Source organism: Trichechus manatus, unplaced genomic scaffold (assembly GCF_000243295.1).
Source record: "Trichechus manatus latirostris isolate Lorelei unplaced genomic scaffold, TriManLat1.0 scaffold00037, whole genome shotgun sequence".
Lineage (NCBI taxonomy): Eukaryota > Metazoa > Chordata > Mammalia > Sirenia > Trichechidae > Trichechus > Trichechus manatus.
The window spans coordinates 19,087,642-19,106,389 of NW_004443973.1; the positions used below are offsets into that span (position 1 = coordinate 19,087,642).

Genomic DNA, 18,748 nt, shown 5'->3' on the forward strand with positions numbered 1-18,748 from the left:
AATGGAACAGAATTGAGAACCCAGATGTAAATGCATCCACCTACAGTCACCTGATCTTTGACAAGGGCCCAAAGTCCATCAAATGGGGAAAAGACAGTCTTTTTAACAAATGGTGCTGGCAAAACTGATGTCCATCTGCAAAAAAAAAGAAACTGGACCCATACCTCACACCATACACAAAAACTAATTCAAAATGGATCAAAGACCTTAAATATAAAGCCTAAAACTATAAAGTTCATAGAAGAAAAAATAGGATCAATGCTAGAGGCCCTAATACACGGCATTAACAGCATACAAACCATAACCAACAACACACAAACTCCAGAAGATAAGCTAGATAACTGGGATCTTCTAAAAATTAACACTTATGCTCATCAAAAGACTTCACCAAAAGAGTAAAAAGAGAACCTACAGAGTGGGAAAAAATTTTTGGACATTACAATCAGACAAAGTTATAATATCTAAAATCTACAGGAAAATCCAATACCTCTACAACAAAAAGACAAATAAACCAATTAAAAAATGGGCAAAGGAAATGAACAGACACACTATCAAAGAAGACCTCAAGTGGCCAACAGACACATGAGGAAATGCTCGCGATCACCAGCCATTAGAGAAATGTAAATGAAAACCACAAGGAGATACCATCTCACCCTGGCATTACTGGCAAGAATCAAAAACACTGGAAATAACAAATGTTGGAGAGGCTGCGGGGAAATCAGAACTCTTATGCACTGCTGGTGGGAATGCAAAATGATACAACCATTTTTGAAAATGATAGGGTGCTTCCTTAGAAAGCTAAAAATAGAAATACCATATGATATATTCTAGAGAAATAAGAGCCATATTACACGAATAGACATATGCACACCCATATTCATTGTTGCACTGTTCACAATAGCAAAAAGATGGAAACAACCTAGATGCTCATCAACAGATGAATGGATAAACAAACTATAGCACATACACACAATGGAGTATTATGCAACAATAAAGAACAATGATGAATCTGTGAACCATCTCATAACATGGATGAAACTGCAGGACATTATGCTGAGTGAAATAAGTCAATCATAAAAGGACAAATATTGTATGAGACCTCTACTGTAAAAACTCATGTAAAAGTTTACACACAAAAAGAAACAATCTTTGTTGCTTATGAGGGATGGGAGGGGTGGGGGGGAAGGTAAACAGACAATAGATAAATACTAACTTTGGTGGAGGGTAAGACAGTACACAATACTAGGGAAACTAGCACAACTTGTACAAGGAAAGGTCATGGAAGCTCCATAGACACATCTAAACTCCCCGAGGGACTGAATTGCTGGGTGGAGAGCTGTGGGGACCATGGTCTCTGGGAACATCTAGCTCAATTGGCATAACACAGTTTATAAAGACACTGTTCTACATTCTACCTTGGTGAGTAGCCTCTGGGGTCTTAAAAACCTGTAAGCAGCCATCTAAGATATTCTACTGGTCTCACCCCTTCGGGAGCAAGGGAGAATGAAGAGAACAGGCTACAAGGAAAAGATTAGTCCGAAGGACTAATTGTCCACAGCTACCATGGCTTCCACCAGACTGAGTCCAGTACAGCTAGATGGTGCCCGGCTACCACCACTGACTGCCCTGAGCGGGATCACAACAGACGGTCCTGGACGGAGCTGGAGAAGGATGTAGAACAGAATTCTAACTCACAAAAAAAGACCAGATTTACTGGCCTGACAGACTGGAGAAACCCCAAGAGTATGGCCCCCAGACACCCTTTTAGCTTAGTAATGAAGTCACTCCAAAGGTTCACTGTTCAGCCGGGGACTGGACAGCCCCATAAAACAAAATCGGACTAATGAGGCACAGCAGTCCAGGGAGAAGGACTAGAAGTCAGGAGGGGACAGGAAAGCTGGTGATAGGGAACGCAAGGTCGAGAAGGGAGAGTGTTGACATGTTGTGCGGTTGCTAACCATTGTGGTAGGGCAGTACGTGTTCTGTTTAATGAGAAACTGTTTGTTCTGTAAACCTTCATCTAAGGTGCAAAACAAAAACAATTATCTATGTGAGATCAAATTGACAACAGCAACTCAAAAGGTTTGATGGGAAGCCTGGGGGGCAGTGAGTTGAAGATAATGGTGATGGAATAATCTGGAAAAGGATAGTGAGAATAGCACCACAACTGAAAGTATGTAATCAACGTCACTGAATTGTACCTGTAGAAACTTTTGAAATGGTGTAACTAACTTTGGCTATGTATGTTTTCACCAAAAAGAAAAGGTCCTCCAAGGTTGAGAAGGGAGAGTGTTGACATGTGATGGGGTTGTTAACCAATGTCATAAAACAATATGTGTACTAACTGTTTAATGAAAAACTATTTTGTTCTGTAAACCTTCATCTAAAGTACCACAATAAAAAAAAAATTAAAGAAGTGTTCCTGGGGCGGGGGGGGGGGAAGGATTAATCTTCTGTCAATTGCAAGCCACATGGCTCTAGGTACACTGTATAACCTCTCTGAGCCTTAGTTTCCTCATCTGTAAAACAAACATAATTTTCCCAGTGTTCAGCTTACAAGGTTGTTGTAAGGATTTAATGAAAGAACCTAACTGTGTCTCTCAACACAACTCCTAGTTCACAGTGAACCCTTAAGAAAGTTTAGCTTTTAATGATATCACTGTTACCACTATACATACTACTCTTTATAACACTGTCTATCCTTCAATTTGCCTTATTTTCCTAGAAATACTTGTGTAAACCAATCTAATTACTTTGTCTAATTTTCCTTTGTTACCAAAGGTTATATGCAGAACTACTGGCCAAAATGGTTGTTGTGATCAATGGCAACTTAAGAGAATACAGTTCATCAAGTTCACTTAGGGATTAAAACCCTGAATACTGTTTCACACATATGCATGAAAAGACTGCTAACTGACTGACTGAAATTTACTTCTTCACATGTCTTAAAAATCAGCCTCCTGAAATGAAAATTTTAGAATAATTTCCATTTGGGTCAAATCTTGGAATATATTGCATATATCAATATTTCCTTCATCTTGTTTCTCAATTTTTGAGAGGAACTCAAGACCTTTACATCTTTCACGTATGCTATTACCCCATCTTCACTTAAAGACAGAGGAGATTGTGTCTGCTGCTTCTAGAAGTAGCAATCTTCAAAAAGTGACATTCTCACAGACTGGGTGAAAATAACATGCAAAACACACATCTGATAAAAGGTTCGTATCCAAAGCATACAAAGAACGTTTAAAACTCAACAATAAGTAAACAAGCAACCCAATTACAAAATGGGCAAAATATTTGAACAGACATCTTGCTAAAGAAAATATACAGATGGCAAATATGTATATGAAAACTACTCAACATCATATGTCATTAGAAAGAGCAAATTAAAACAACAATGAAGTACCACTATGCACCTATTACCCCATTACTGTTGAGTAGATGCTGACTCATAATGACTCTTTAGGACAGAATAGAACTGCCTCATAGGGTTTCCAAGACTGTAAATCTTTATGGAAGCAGACTGCCACATCTTTCTCCCACAGAGTGGCTGGTGGGTTCAAACCACTGATCTTTCAGTTAGCAGCCAAGTGCTTAACCAGTATGCTACTACAGCTCTTTATTAGAATAGCTAGCATCTAAAAAACTGACAAAACCGATTCTTGGTAAGGATGCAGAACAATAGGAACTCTCATTCATTGCTGATAGGAATGCAAAATGGTACAGCCACTTTGGAACACAGTTTGGCAGTTTCTTACAAAGCTAATATAGGCTGATCATCCAATCCAGCAATCACGTTCTTAGGTATTGACCCAAATGAGTTCAAAACTTACGTCCGTACACAAAACTGAACATGAATGTTTATAGCAGCTTTGTTCATAATTGCCAAAAATTGGAAGCAACTAACATGTCCTTCAAAAGGTGACTCCATAAACAAACAGCAGTACACCCATACAATGAATATTATTCAATGATAAAAAGAAATGAGCTTTTAAACGGTGAAAAGACATGGAGGAATCTTAAATGCATATTTCTAAGTGAAAGGACCCAGTCTGAAAAAGCTATGCAGTGTATGATTCCAACTCTATAACATACTGGAAAGATAAAATTATGCACAGTAAATAGACCAGTGGTTGTCAAGGGTTCGGGGGTGTGAGTGGGGATGAATGGGTGGAGCACAGGACATCTTAAGGGCAGCGAAACAACTCTGCATTATACTGTAATGGTAGCTACATGATATGATGCATTTGTCAAAATTCATAGAACTGTATTACACAAGAGGGAGCCCTAACGTAAACTATGGGCTTTAGTTAATAACGATGTATCAATATTGGTTCATCAACTGTAACAAATGTACCGTACTAATACAAGATGTTAATAATAGGGGAACCTGTGCAGTGGGAAAAACAGTATATGGGAATTTTTCACTTTCTGCTCAATTTTTCAGGAAATCTGAAGCTACAGTAAAAACTAAAATTTATTAAAGAAAAAAAATTATGTTCTCTTTCTGCAGCACCTGTCTTGAACCTATGAAAAGATCTCTGGTTATGGGGTCAGAAAACCAAGAATGACTTCTAAAAATCCTGGCCTAGGGGAAAGGCACTCAGTGGCCCCACCTCTGTCTTGCCTATTGGCTAGGCAGGCAACGATTATTCACATCTGGGTGGTGGAGCACCATATGGCAGCTTATGTGTGTCAGAAACGGAGTTACGCCAGCTTGTCTCTGGGGAACTTTTCCTTGCTTCAGGTGAGGAAGAGAAGAAGAATTGTAGGAGGTGGTGCATCAAGTTCACTCAGTCTTATTTAAGTAATACAAAGTGAATGTATTTCCTTAATAGTAGTAAATATGACATTTTGTGGACTTAGCAATCTTGTCAAAAATCACTTGGCCAGGAGGTGGGGCCAAGATGGTGGAGTAGTCAGACACTTCCTGTGGTCCCTCTTACAACAAAGACCAGGAAAAAAAAGTGAATCGATTATATACGACAATATAGGAGCCCTGAATGTCAAAGACAAAGTCAATGAATCAGAGTGAGCTGCAAGGGGAGGAAGAGATGGTTCAGAAGCAGCGAGGAGTTTCCAGACCTGACTTGGCTGGCCCTGGCATCCCACAGGCAGGATCGGCTGGTGCAAGAGGGGTGAGGCAAGCAGCGGTGCTCAGGACACATTTTCCTATCAGAAGAGACCGAGCAGAAGAAAGTCTGCTCAAGCTTCCAGAACCAGTGAGAAATGGTGTTCAGTCAGCAAGAGACAAGTACAAGTGTCTAACCTATCATGCAGATAAAAAAAAAAAAAAAACCTTTTGGGAAGTACCACTCTCCCATTTACCTGCCCCCTGCCTACTCTGCTCTGGGTACTGGTTTGGCTTCAGGGATTGCTGAGCCCCATGGGCCAGAAGTAGGGCCCTTCGTGTGACCTGAGCCCATTCTCCAGGCTTTGAAGAGGGAATAAATTAACAAACAAGAAGAAATAATCTGCCAGCTCTCCTAAGCTGGGAACTCAGGGCAGGCACACCCCCTTTGCCTAGGCACAGGCATAAGGGGTTCATGGACTTTGAATGCCTTTCACCCCTGCATAGACCTGTGTGGGCCCATTTCAACAGCGTAGGCCCTCATTAGCACAGTACAACAGAGTATATACCTGAAGCCTATTTTCATCTGTATCAGCTATAAGGGGGAGTGGTAGATTTGTGACATTTGACACCACCCTGCCCATTAAGTAGGGTCCTCACCTACCCACATCAGGGACCTGAGGACTGGTGGCTCCACCCACTCCACTGAGCCACCCACTACAGGAGTCCAAGAATAAGTGATGACTCCCAGTCCTTAGAGCCAACAGCATTGTGTGCCCATAGTCTGGCTGCAAAACTCACCTACCCCTGCACTCTAGGGGACAGAGACATGCTTTCCTCCCAGACACTCAAGGGCAGCTGTCAGCCCCCTGCCTTGCTCAGCACGTAACTCCCTACTGCAGCGATACCTGTACCTACTCAAATCACCCCTGCCCATCTAGGACCGTAGGTGAGAGCCTGCACCACACACTCAGTGACTGACAACCTGGACGCCTGAGCTGAATCCACACAAGAAAAGTAAATGGACTCCTCGGCTCACATATCTAGTAACAGTTTTAGCCACCTGGAGACAGGACATGAGAGCTTCAAAGATGCCAAAAATCAAACTAGCTCACACGACCAGCCTACTTGGTCATATCAAAACAAAACAAAACAAGAAGCTAGGACACAGTAAGCAAACATAAAACAAATAAATACTATAACTTATTGATGGCTCAGAGACAATAGTCAATATTAAATCACATAAAAAGGCAGAGCATGATGGCTTCAGGAAGCCACCAAAATAAAGAATCAAGAAACCTTCCAGAGGAAGAGAACTTCTTGAAATTACCAGAGGTAGAATTCAAAAGATTAATATACAGAAGTCTTCAAGAGATCAGGAAGGAGATCATGCAAAATGCAGAACTAACCAAGGAACACACAGACAAAGCAATAGAGGAACTTAAGAAGATTAGAGAAGAGCATAATGACAAATTTAACAGGCTGCAAGAATCCATAGGGAGACAGGAAACAGAAATCCAGGAGATCAACAATCAAATTTCAGAATTAGACAACTCAACAGAAAGTCATAGGAGCAGAATTGAGGCAATGGAAGTCAGAGTTGGTGAGATTGAAGATAAAGCACTTGACACAAACTTATTTGAGGAAAAATCAGACAAAAGGATTTAAAAAAATGAAGAAACCCTAAGAATCATGTGGGATTCTATCACGAGAAATAACATACAAGTGACTGGAGTACCAAAACAGGGGGATAACAGAAAATACAGGGAGAATTGTTGAAGATTTGATGGCAGAAAACTTCCCTGATACTGTGAAAGATGAGAAGATATCTATTCAAGAAGCTCACTGAACCCCTCACAAGGTAGATTCCAAAAGAAAGTCATCAAGACATATTATGATCAAACTTGCCAAAACCAAAGATAAAGAGAGAATTTTAAGAGCAGCTAGGGATAAATGAAAAGTCATCTACAAAGGAGAGTCAATAAGACTAAGCTTGGACTACTCAGCAGAAACCATGCAGGCAAGAAAGTAAGGGATGACATATATAAAGCCTTAAAGGAAAAAACTGCCAGCCAAGAATTAAAACTGTCTCTTAGATATGATGGTGAAATTAGGGCATTTCCAGATAAACAGAAGTTTAGGAAATCTGTAAAAACCAAACAAAATTACAAGAAATACTAAAGGGAGTCCTCCGGTTAGAAAATCAGTAACATCAGATAACAACCCAAGACTAGAACACAGGACAGAGCAACCAGCTATCAACCGAGATAAGGAAGTCACAAAAATAAATCAAAGCTAAAACACTGAAAATAGGGAACAGAGATGTCAATATGTAAACGGTGGCAACATTAAAACAAAAAAGAGCAACTAAATAATGTAGTCATAGATCTTTCGTATGGAGAAGAAGTCAAGGCAATATAAAGAAATAAAAGACTGGTTTAAACTTAGAAAAATAAGGATAAATATTAAGCTAACCACAAAGGAAACTAACAATTCTACACATCAAAATAAAAAACAAGAAAAACATAAAGACTCAGCAAATACAAAATCAACAACAGTGAAAAAGATGAAAAGAAAATACATAAAGAAAAATGATTCAGCACAGAAAATTAAGTGGAACAAAGAAACTGTCAACAACATACAAAAAAAGACATCAAAATGATAGCACTAAACTCACACCTATCAATAATTACGCTGAATGTAATGGACTAAATGCACCAATAAAGAGACAGGGAGTGGCAGAATGGATAAAAAAACAGGATCCATCTATATGCTGCCTACAAGAGACACACCTTAAACAAGACACAAACAAACTAAAACTCAAAGGATGGAAAAAAATATATCAAGCAAACAAAGATCAAAAAAGAACAGGAGTGGCAATATTAATCTCTGACAAAACAGACTTTAAAGCAAAATCCACCACAAGGGATAAAGAAGGATACTATATAATTATTAAAGTGTCAATAAACCAGGCAGCCATAACCATAATAAATATTTATGCACCCAACGACAGGGCTCCAAAAAACATCAAACAAACTCTAACAGCATTGAAAACAGAAATAGACAGCTCCACAATAATAGTACAGGACTTTCACACACCATTTTCAGTGAAGGACAGAACATCCAGAAAGAAGCTCAATAAAGACATGAAAGATCTAAATGCCACAATCAACCAACTTGATCTCATAGACATATAAACAACACTCCACCAAACAGCACCCAAGTATACTTTCTTTTCCAATGCACATGGAACATGCTCCAGAATAGACTACACATTAGGCCACAAAGCAAGCCTTAACAGAATCCAAAATACTGAAATATTACAAGGCATCTTTTCTGACCATAAAGCCATAAAAGTAGAAAGCAATAACAGAAAAAGCAAGGAAAAAAAATCAAATACATGGAAACTGAATAATACTTTTCTCAAAAGCTACAGGGTTATAGAAGAAATCAAGCATGGAATAAAAAAGATGCATAGAATCAAATGAAAACACATCCTACCAGAACCTTTGGGACACAGCAAAAGTGGTGCTCAGAGGTCAGTTTATAGCAATAAATGCACACATCCAAAAAGAAGACAGGGCCAAAATCAAAATGTTAAACCCAAGGTAAGTAAAGCATTACTGAGGAAGAACAAAGTGGGAGGCCTCACACTACCTGATTTTAGAACCTATTATAGCACCACATTAGTCAAAACAGCTTGGTACTGGTACAACAACAGATACATAGACCAATGGATCAGAATTAAGAATCCAGGCGTAAATTTATCCATCTATTAGCAGCTGGTATTTGACAAAGGCCCAAAGTCTGTTAAATGGGGAAAAGAACGTCTCTTTAACAAATGGTGCTGGCATAACTGGATATCCACCCACAAAAAAATGAAACAAGACCCATACCTCATACCATGCACAAAAACTAACTCAAAATGGATCAAAGACCTAAATATAAAATAAAATGATAAAGATCATGGAAGAAAAAATAGGGACAATGCTAGGAGCCCTAATGCATGGCATAAAAACAATATAAAATATAACTAACGATGCACAAACACCAGAAAAGAAACTGGATAACTGGGAGCTCCTAAAAATCAAACACTTATGCTCATCCAAAGATTTCACCAGAAAAGTAAAAAGACAAACTACAGACAGCGAAAAAAATTTTGGCTACAATGTATCCAATCAGGGTCGAATCTCTAATATCTACAAGATACTGCAAAACCTCAACAACAGGACAAATAACCCAATTAAAAAATGGGCAAAGGATATGAACAGGTGCTTCACCAAAGAAGACATTCAGGCAGCTAACAGGTACATAAGGAAATGCTCATGATCATTGGCCATTAGAGAAATACAAATCAAAACTACAATGAGATACCACCTAACCCCAACAAGGCTAGCATTAATCCAAAAAACAAAATAATAAATGTTGGAGAGGTTGTGGAGAGACTGGAACACTTACACACTGCTGGTGGGAATGTAAAATTGTACAACCACTTTGGAAATCAATTTGGCGCTTCCTTAAAAAGCTAGAAATAGAAGTACCATACGATTCAGCAATCCCACTCCTTGGAATATATCCTAGAGAAATAACAGCCATCACACAAATAGATATATGCACACCCGTGTTCATTGCAGCACTGTTCACAATAGCAAAAAGATGGAAACAACCTAGGTGCCTATCAACAGACACATGGATAAAGAAATTATGGTATATTCACACAATGCAATACTACGCAATGATAAAGAACAAAGATGAATCCGCAAAGCATCTCATAACATGGATGAATCTGGAAGACATAATGCTGAGTGAAATTAGTCAGTTGCAAAAGGACAAATATTATATGAGACCACTATTACAAGAAATCAAGAAACGGTTTAAACACAGAAGAAAACATTCTTTGATGGTTACGAGGGTGGGGAGGGAGGGAGAAAGGAATTCACTAACTAGGTAGTAAAGAAGAATTATCTTAGTTGAAGGGAAGGACAATACACAATATAGGGGAGGTCAGCACCACTGGGGTCTTAAAAGCTATCGAGCGGCCATCTAAGATGCATTAATTGGTCCCAAGCCACCTGGAGCAAAGGAGAATGAAGAACACCAAAGACACAAGGAAAATATTAGCCCAAGAGACCTTTTGGGGCCACATAAACCAGAGACTCCATCAGCCTGAGACCAGAAGAACTAGATGGTGTCCAGCTACCACCAATGACTGCCCTGACAGGGAACGCAACAGAGTCCCTGACGGAGCAGGAGAAAAGTCGGGTGCAGAACTCAAATTCACATAAAAAGATCAGAGTTAACGGTCTGACTGAGACTGGAGGTACCCCAGAAGACATGACCCTCAGACTCTCTGAGTTTTCCCAGAACCAAAACCATTCCCGAAGCCAACTCTTCAGACAAATAATAGACTGGACGATAAGACATAAAATGATAGTCGTGAAGAGTATGCTTCTTAGTTCAAGCAGATGCACGAGACTAAATGGGCAGCTCCTGTCTGGAGGTGAGATGAGAAGGCAGAAAGGGATAGGAGCTGGTTAAATGGACACAGGAAATATGGGGTGGAAAGGAGGAATGTGCGATCACATTATAGGGATAGCAACTAGGGTCACATAATGATGTGTGTATATATTTTTGTATGAGAAATTAACTTGAGCTGTAAACTTTCACCTAAAACACACACACACACACACACACACACACACACACACACACAAATCAATTGGCCACAGATGTATGGGCTTATTTCTAGACTCTCAATTCTATTATTTTGGTCTATGTGCCTATTATTATACCAGTACCAGACTGCTCTGGTTACTGTAGCTTTGTAGTATGTTTTGAAATTGGCAAGTGTGGGTATTGCTTAAAGGGTACTGAGTTTCTGTTAAAGTTGATGAAAAATTTGGAAACAAATAGTGGTGATTGCTCAACATGGTGAATGTAATTGATGTCATGGAATTGTACACATAAAAATATAGCAATTTTTTAATATATATTTTATATTATAAAAGCAATTAAAAAATAATAGGTTAGACTTATGCAAGCTGACCATGGGGAGGTTGAAATCTGGAGATTAGTAGAAATAAAATGATAATCCGCCTTTTTTTTCTTTCCTTTTCCTTTTGGGAATCGGATGTTAGCTTTTATATGAAAGGAAATTATGTCTGTAAATTCCATACTTTGAAATACTGGTTACTGAAGTTCTTGTTCTATTCCACTTGTTTGTGACCTAATCAAGCAACTCAGTATAAGTACTTTATATTTGAGGTATAAGAGCCTGATCCTTCTCACAGAGGCTATCGCTGTCTGCTCCCAAAACATTGGGTACACTCTTAATAATACATAATAATACATATGACTGTCATAACAGATATGACAGGTAGACCCTGTGCTGTCCCACTTCAGGGGGGTAGTCTACCATTCTTTCTACAAAGTTATATCTTATGTTGCAATTTAAAATATTTCTGGTCCAAACTCCTTGGCAAAGCCTTCTCTGATCATCCTTGCCATTCTGAAGCAATATTTCCATCTTGTGAACTTGACATATGGCACTTCGTTTTTACCATTTTTCACGCATATTAGATAATAAATTCCTATTTTTACTCCGTGAGTACATGTTTCATATCCCAATGTCATACTTTTCTTCCTGTGCCTCTAGAATCAGTAGTGTTGCCAGGCATGTTTCATTTTACATAAAGTGACAACAAATGTTTCTTAAGCTAAGCTATTTGCTCATAATGTCGCTCTAGGCACTAAATATGCCACATGCTTTTAATGGTGAAATATAGACTGAGATGGTCACTAACTTATTTAAAACATTTTCAAGCAAACTGTTTGTTAGTACTTATAAATAAAATGAGTGGCTGTTCTTAGTAGCATTTCCATGATTTAGCAGGAACTGAAAGATAAAAGCTAGAAATGATTCTCTCCATAGAATAGTGAGAGATTCAGTAGGAAGCACAACTGATTTTAAGGGTTTATGTGGATTTCAATAGTCTAAAGTCTACCTGGCTCCTGCATTCACGAATAATTTAGAATTAGAAATGTCCTTGATATAAAATAACTATATAAAACATTCCTCAGTAGAACATGCTTTTTTTTTTTATGGTTAAATCTTTTAGTGAAAATGAATAAAATATTTTTTACTACATACCACTAGGTTTCCAATGACCATGACCATCATGAAGACAGTAAGGCACATGGTTTGACCAGCGACCTCCATACAGTCCCACATGGTCTCTATCCACTCTCCACACAGCACGCGGAACACAATCAGGAAGGAGTGGAAGAAGTCATGCATGTGCCAGCGTGGGAGTTCACAATCATTGGAAATCTTGCAGACACATTCTTTGTAGCTCTTACCAAAGAGCTGCATGCCGACCACGGCAAAAATGAAGACGATGATGGCCAACACCAGGGTGAGGTTACCCAGAGCCCCCACTGAATTTCCAATGATCTTTATCAGCATATTCAAAGTTGGCCAAGATTTTGCCAATTTGAAAACTCGGAGCTGGAAACAAAAGCAAGAAGGCTGTTACTGACCTGCGTTGTAAAGAATCTGCAATTTTACTTACTGGGAAATTCTACAATGTAACTGACTCAATTATAGAATGACAAATTATTTGTGTGTCAAACTATCACCTAGCAACTGAAGAAGTTACTTGATACCTTTAGGTACTTCTTTTTCACTCTCAAATAGTCTGTATTGTAAATAAAATAATCATATTACAGTCTTATACTGACATTTTAATAATAAGATACACTAAATTTTATAGAATCCTACAGTAAGGATATGTAATATACCTTTTGTTCTTCTGTAAGGAACTAAGATATCTAAGATTAAATGGTGGTTAATTAGCAGAGACTGTTTCAGAGAAGTAGAGACTCTCTTTATTTAAAAGCACAAAGTGAACATATTGTTTAGTTCACTTAATGTACCATGCTGAAATCCACAAGTGCGAATAAGATTAACACTTAGGTTATATAAGGTATAAGAGCTAAGCCAACTAATTTCTTTAAATATTAAGATTGTTTTAATCTCATTCTATCTTTAGCTTGCTGTATCTTAGGCTGTATTTTAAAGCAGATTTATTATATTTAAAGCAAAAATACTTGGACTTAATTAATAAGCTGCAATTTTGTCAACTTTCATGCCTTTGGTGACTTAACTCATTAGGGAGTGTAAATGGCTCTCGGCCACTGTTTGACATGTTGGTTGTATTAGCTCATAGAGGCCTCTAAAGTACCATTTATGGTTAAACAACAGCAGCACTTTATTTCAGATGCTTCAGTAAATGTCAGGCTGAGAGCACTACATTATTTAGTGGTATCTAAGAGACCAAAGGAGTGAATATAAGAAAGTAAGTGTTTAATTTATTCCCAGAGAATAATTTAAGCAAAAGAGATTGATGCATTAGTAAGATATTAATATTATGCTTCCTATTTCTACAAGTTATATCACATCATCATAAAAGTTTACTAGTTTTTTTTTTTTAATTAATTGCCCATACTACTTGTCATACAATCATTTCTAATTTTTGTTTTATTTTCACATCCTTCTGGCTTCAAATTAGACCCATATCTATCCTTGAGGACTAGGGAAAGAAACCATAGCCCTAAGGGTTTTGACACAAATTTGAACTTTGAAAGTGGCAAGGGAAATTCTAAACAGTTTTCACATAAAGTCTTGAGATTAATCACCATTAAGATAAATCAGCCAGAGGAACCTGTCTTTGGTAACTATTTACAATCTCTTTCATTTGCTAATCACTCATAAAAAGTTAGAGCCAAATCAAATAGCAGAACAAAAAAACGTATCCAGACTTTAAATGGAAATGTGTAAGTGATATTTTGTCTCTTAATTTTAAAAGATCCGTAAACTTACGAAATAGAAAGAGCAAATGAAAGACACTTTTTAAAAAATTAACAAAATATAATATAGACAACTTTTCTCAGAGAGTGGACTTGGTGACTTGCTGATCTGGCTGAAGGAGCAGATGTGTGGGAGCGCTGTCTGCTTATTTTTACCCTCCCTTGTACATTTTTCCCAGTCCCAAGTCTTGGCTTCTATGGAAGCAAGATGGCAATGAACAACTCTAATTCCTGAGCCCCTGACTAAAAGGTGAACCCATCCTAGTTCTCAACCAAACCTTATGCGTGGTTAAGCAAACCTCAGCTAACTAAGTGTTAACTATGGTGTTATTTAACGGTGATTTGGGTTTATATGTGACTCCTTTCTCTACCTCCCATTTAGCTCCCATTTTCAATTGCTAATGAAAGAACATTTGACTATTCATTTGAATAAATTTAATCTGTCCATTAAAGCTAAGAAGAAGGAGAAATTATCACTTGGTTGCAAGGCAATCTGGTTTGCTTTATAAATGCATTCAAATAATATTATAGTTACTGGAAATCTTTTATTCTTAAATAAAAATGAAGACTAATTAAATTAATTATAAAAAATAAATATTATGGATACTCCCAGTTAATTTACCAGTCGGAATGATCGGAGAACTGACAATCCTTCCACATTTGCCAAACCAAGTTCCATTAAACTAAGGCTCACAATAAAACCATCAAAAATATTCCAGCCTTCTTGGAAGTAATAATACGGATCCATGGCAATTATCTTCAGAAACATCTCCGCTGTGAAGATCCCAGTGAAGACCTAAATAAGAAATATAGTTAATTTAAGAGCGAATACCCTTGAAAACATAAACTATTGTGAGAAATGTAATTTACACCCAACAAGTCACAATTAAATTATGAGTTTTAAAAATTGGCTTGGGCCCACGTAACTGTTACCCTTCAAATGCTTTAGATTCAAACCAGTAGTTAATTGTTCACAATATTTATGGCTTTTCAAGTTATAAAGAGTACATAGACGAAGACAATAAACTTAACATTTTCGTTTTCATATGAAAGGTACAGCTGACATTGTGACTACTGCTTAGTTCCACTCCTGATTTTTCTACCCATCAAAAAACTCACCAAGATCTCAAAGATATTTTCCTATGCTTCATTTTAGAAGTTTTATTGCTTCATTTTTTACAGTTAGGTCTATGATCCATCTTGACTTCTGTGTATGTTGTGAGGTTGGCGTGAGGTCCATTTCTTCCGTTCATTTACTAAGTGTTCCAGAATCTTTCTTGAAAACACTTCCTTTATCCTATTGAATTACCTTGGTGTCCTCATCAAAAATCCATTGACATATATTTTGGGTCTATTTCTGAACTACATTCTCTTGGTTAATATAGCTTTATAATAAGCCTTGAAGTCATGTAGGTTAATTTTTCCAACATTATTTTTTTTTATTAGTATTGTATTGACTATTTTAAGTTCCTTGTATTTTTGTGTAAATTTAAAAATCACTTCTTCAAGTTCTACAAAGAAAGTCTGCTGAGATTTTGATAAATTTGGGTAGAAATGATCTCTTAACAATACTGAGCCTTCCATCTCCTGAACATTATATATATATTTTCCACTTATTTATATTCTTTACTACTCTCAGTCATGTTTTGTAGCTTTAAATTAGAGGTCTTGCACATGTTTTCTTAATTTTATTCCTAAGTAGCCTGTGTTTTTTGGTATTATAGTAAATGGAATATTTAAATTCACTGTTTAGTTCTATTAATTGTTTTGCAGATTTATTAGAATTTTCTACACACATGATCATGTTGATAAACATAAAGACAGTTGTACTACATTTCAATATTTTATGTATTTTATTTATTTTTATTTTTACCTTACTGCACGTGATAGGACTTCCAGTGCAATGTGGAAAGGAAACGGTCAGAGTAAATATACTTGCCATATTTCCATTCTTCCTTGCTTTGTTCTCATTTATAGGGACAAGTATTTGATATTTCACTATTAAGTGTTAGCTGTAGGCTTTTCTTAGATGTCCTTTATCAGACTTAAAAAATTTCCTTCATTACTAGTTTACTGAGAGTTTTTATCATAAATGACTGTTGAATTTTTTCAAATGCTTTTTTTGCATCTACTGAGATAATCTTGTTTTTTCCCCCTTTATTCTCTTTATGTGGTAAATTCATTGGTTTTCAAATGTTGAACCAACCCTGCATTTCTGAGATAAACCTCACTTGTTCAAAGTGTATTACTTTTCTATCTATTGATGAATCTTGTTTACTAATATTTTGTTGATGATTTCTTTGAGGTTAGAGGTTTAAGTCTACCTAGAGGTGCTTGGGAGAAAGGTCTGGAAATCTACTTCTGACAAGTCAGCCATTGAAAACCCTATGGAGTACAGTTCTATTCTGACACCTATGGGGATGCCATGAGTCAGAATTGACTCAATGGCAATTGATGGTGGTGATGTTCATGTGGGGCACTATTCTGTAATGTTCGTACTGGGCTTCTTTGTTGTTTCTCCTTTTTGTTTCTCTAAGATATAACATTTTGTATTATTTATTTTTTAGTGGTTGCTCTAGAGCAGTGGTTCTCAACCAGGGACAATTTTCCCCCTAAGGGGACATTAGGCAATGTCTGGAAAAATTTGGTAATGTCTGGCAATATCTTTGATTATCATAAAAGGAGGGACAGTTGCTATTGGTATCTAGCAGGCAACAGCCAGGGATGCTGCTGAACATCCTACAACACACAGGACAGTCCCCCACAACAAAGAATTAGCCTATCCAAAATGTCCATAGAACCACTTTTGAGTGCTGTAAAGTTTGCTGTATGCATCCTTAAATTGACACAATCTTAAAATAACACAATTTGCTTAGAATTAATATTGTACCACGTTACATAAAATATAAGAACCTTGCAACAGTATAACTCCATTTGCCACCCTAATCACATTATGCTCATCTTTTCATATACAACTTCATATACAAGTATAAAAGTATAAACACTTGCTTTAAATAATCTTTTGGCTTTTAAAGACATTAAGATAAGGAAACCAACAGTCTTTTATATTTACCACATTTATCCATTTTTAGTGATCATCATTACTTCCTGTAGATTCAAATTTCCATCTGATGCTTTTCTCCCTTCATCCTAAAGACCTTCCTTTAGCACTTCTTGTAATGTAGCTCTGGTGGCAACAACGTCTCTCAGTTTTTGTTTATCTGAAAATTCTTCATTTAACATTAGCTTTTGAAGGACATTTTTACTGTTTGTATAATCTTGGGCTAATTTTTCTTTTTCTTTCTTTCTTTCTCTCTCTCTCTGTCTTTCTTTTTCTTCCTTCTTTTCTTCTCCTGCTTTTCTCTCTTTCATCAGGCTACTGTCTTCTAGTCTGAATCATTTCTGATGAGAAGTTAGTTCCCTGTATGTAATATGTATTTTTCTTCTGGCTGATTTTAAAAGTTTCTTCTCTTTTCAGCAAGTTGACTAAATTGTGCCCAAGTGTAGCTCACTTTGTATTTATCCTTCTTGGTGGTCACTGAAATTCTTAGATCTGTGAGTTAATGTTTTTCACCAACTTCAGGAATTTTTTGACCAATATTTCTTCAAATATTGGTTTTGTTCCATTCTCTTGCTTTTCTATTTTTGGGTCTCCAAATATTCAAATATTGGACCACTTGTTATTATCCCAAGGATCAGTAATAGTTAATTTTTTCTTTCAAAATTTTTTTCTCTGTTGTTCAAATTGGATAAATTCTATTGGTTTGCTTCAAGTTCAACAAACTTTTCTTCTAATATCTGAAATTTTCTTTTAAAACCATCAAATTTTTTAGTTTAGAGATTGTACTTTTCAGTTCCAGAATTTCCAGATGATTCTTTCTTATAGTTTCATTTTTCTCCATCTGTTTATTCTTAATGACATTTTTTCCCACAAATTCTTGAACATATTTCCTGTAGTTGCTCTGTCTTTTTCTCTTAATTCTAAAACCTCAGTCATCTCTAAATCTATTTCTATTGACTGATTTTTACTTCAACTATGAGTCACATTTGATTGTTTCTTCACATATCTTATAGCTTTTATGTAACATGGATGATGTGTTATAGAGACTTTTGTTTTCATTATCTTCCTTGGAAGACTGATTTTTGTTCTAGCAGGCAGTTAAATTATAGGTTGGTCACCTGGAAATTCTGGTAGGTTGTTTTAACATTTAGTTAGGGTGGGGCTATTTTGGATTTTCCCTTGGTCTTAACTGAAAACTCTAGTCCTCTGACATAGTTTTTACTCCTAAGGCATAGTTCATCTGAGGTTTCAAAGGAAAGTCCAAGGTGGTTATCTAATTTCCCTATCTTGGTTTGACTTCAAATTCCAAATTCTGTATCACCTGCATTTGGCAGCATCTGAGATATCTGCTCATTTCTTTTAGATTTCCACTGCTTTTTTCTGCTGGGCTTCTTGTTGTCTCCTTCACACTTGGTTTGTTTGGGGGTCAGCCAAGGATTTAAGAACTTGTGTACAAAATTGGTTTATATGTAGAACTTGGGACTCCTCCTCCCATGGTTCTTCCTTTTTGAGATTTTCAAATTAAATTTCCAAGCACTCTGACAACCTTAAACTTCAGCTTCTGATATCTTAAACCAAAGGGATTTATTTTTGAGTTCTAGAAGTCTGCACTGAATAGACTTGGGGATATCTTCAAGGGAATAAATATTATCAGTGTGGATCTCACCCAGTGTGGTTCCTTTCTTTCCAGGATCAAATCCTGTGCCATTTCTGCTTGCTTCTGGTTGTTCTTTATATATATATAT

At 36.9% G+C, this 18,748-nt stretch overlaps 1 protein-coding gene across 10 annotated transcripts in view; it reads right to left on the reverse strand.

The window, feature by feature from the left end:
- Window positions 1-18,748, reverse strand: part of SCN2A (sodium voltage-gated channel alpha subunit 2) — a 164,208-nt gene that overhangs the window by 43,789 nt on the left and 101,671 nt on the right. For all 10 annotated transcript variants that reach the window (XM_004375562.1, XM_004375563.1, XM_004375564.2 and 7 more), the window contains 2 exons: window positions 14,565-14,738; window positions 12,225-12,581 (listed from right to left, as the gene is read on the reverse strand). In XM_004375562.1, the coding sequence (XP_004375619.1) occupies window positions 12,225-12,581; window positions 14,565-14,738 (531 nt within the window). The remainder of the gene's footprint in view (window positions 1-12,224; window positions 12,582-14,564; window positions 14,739-18,748) is intronic.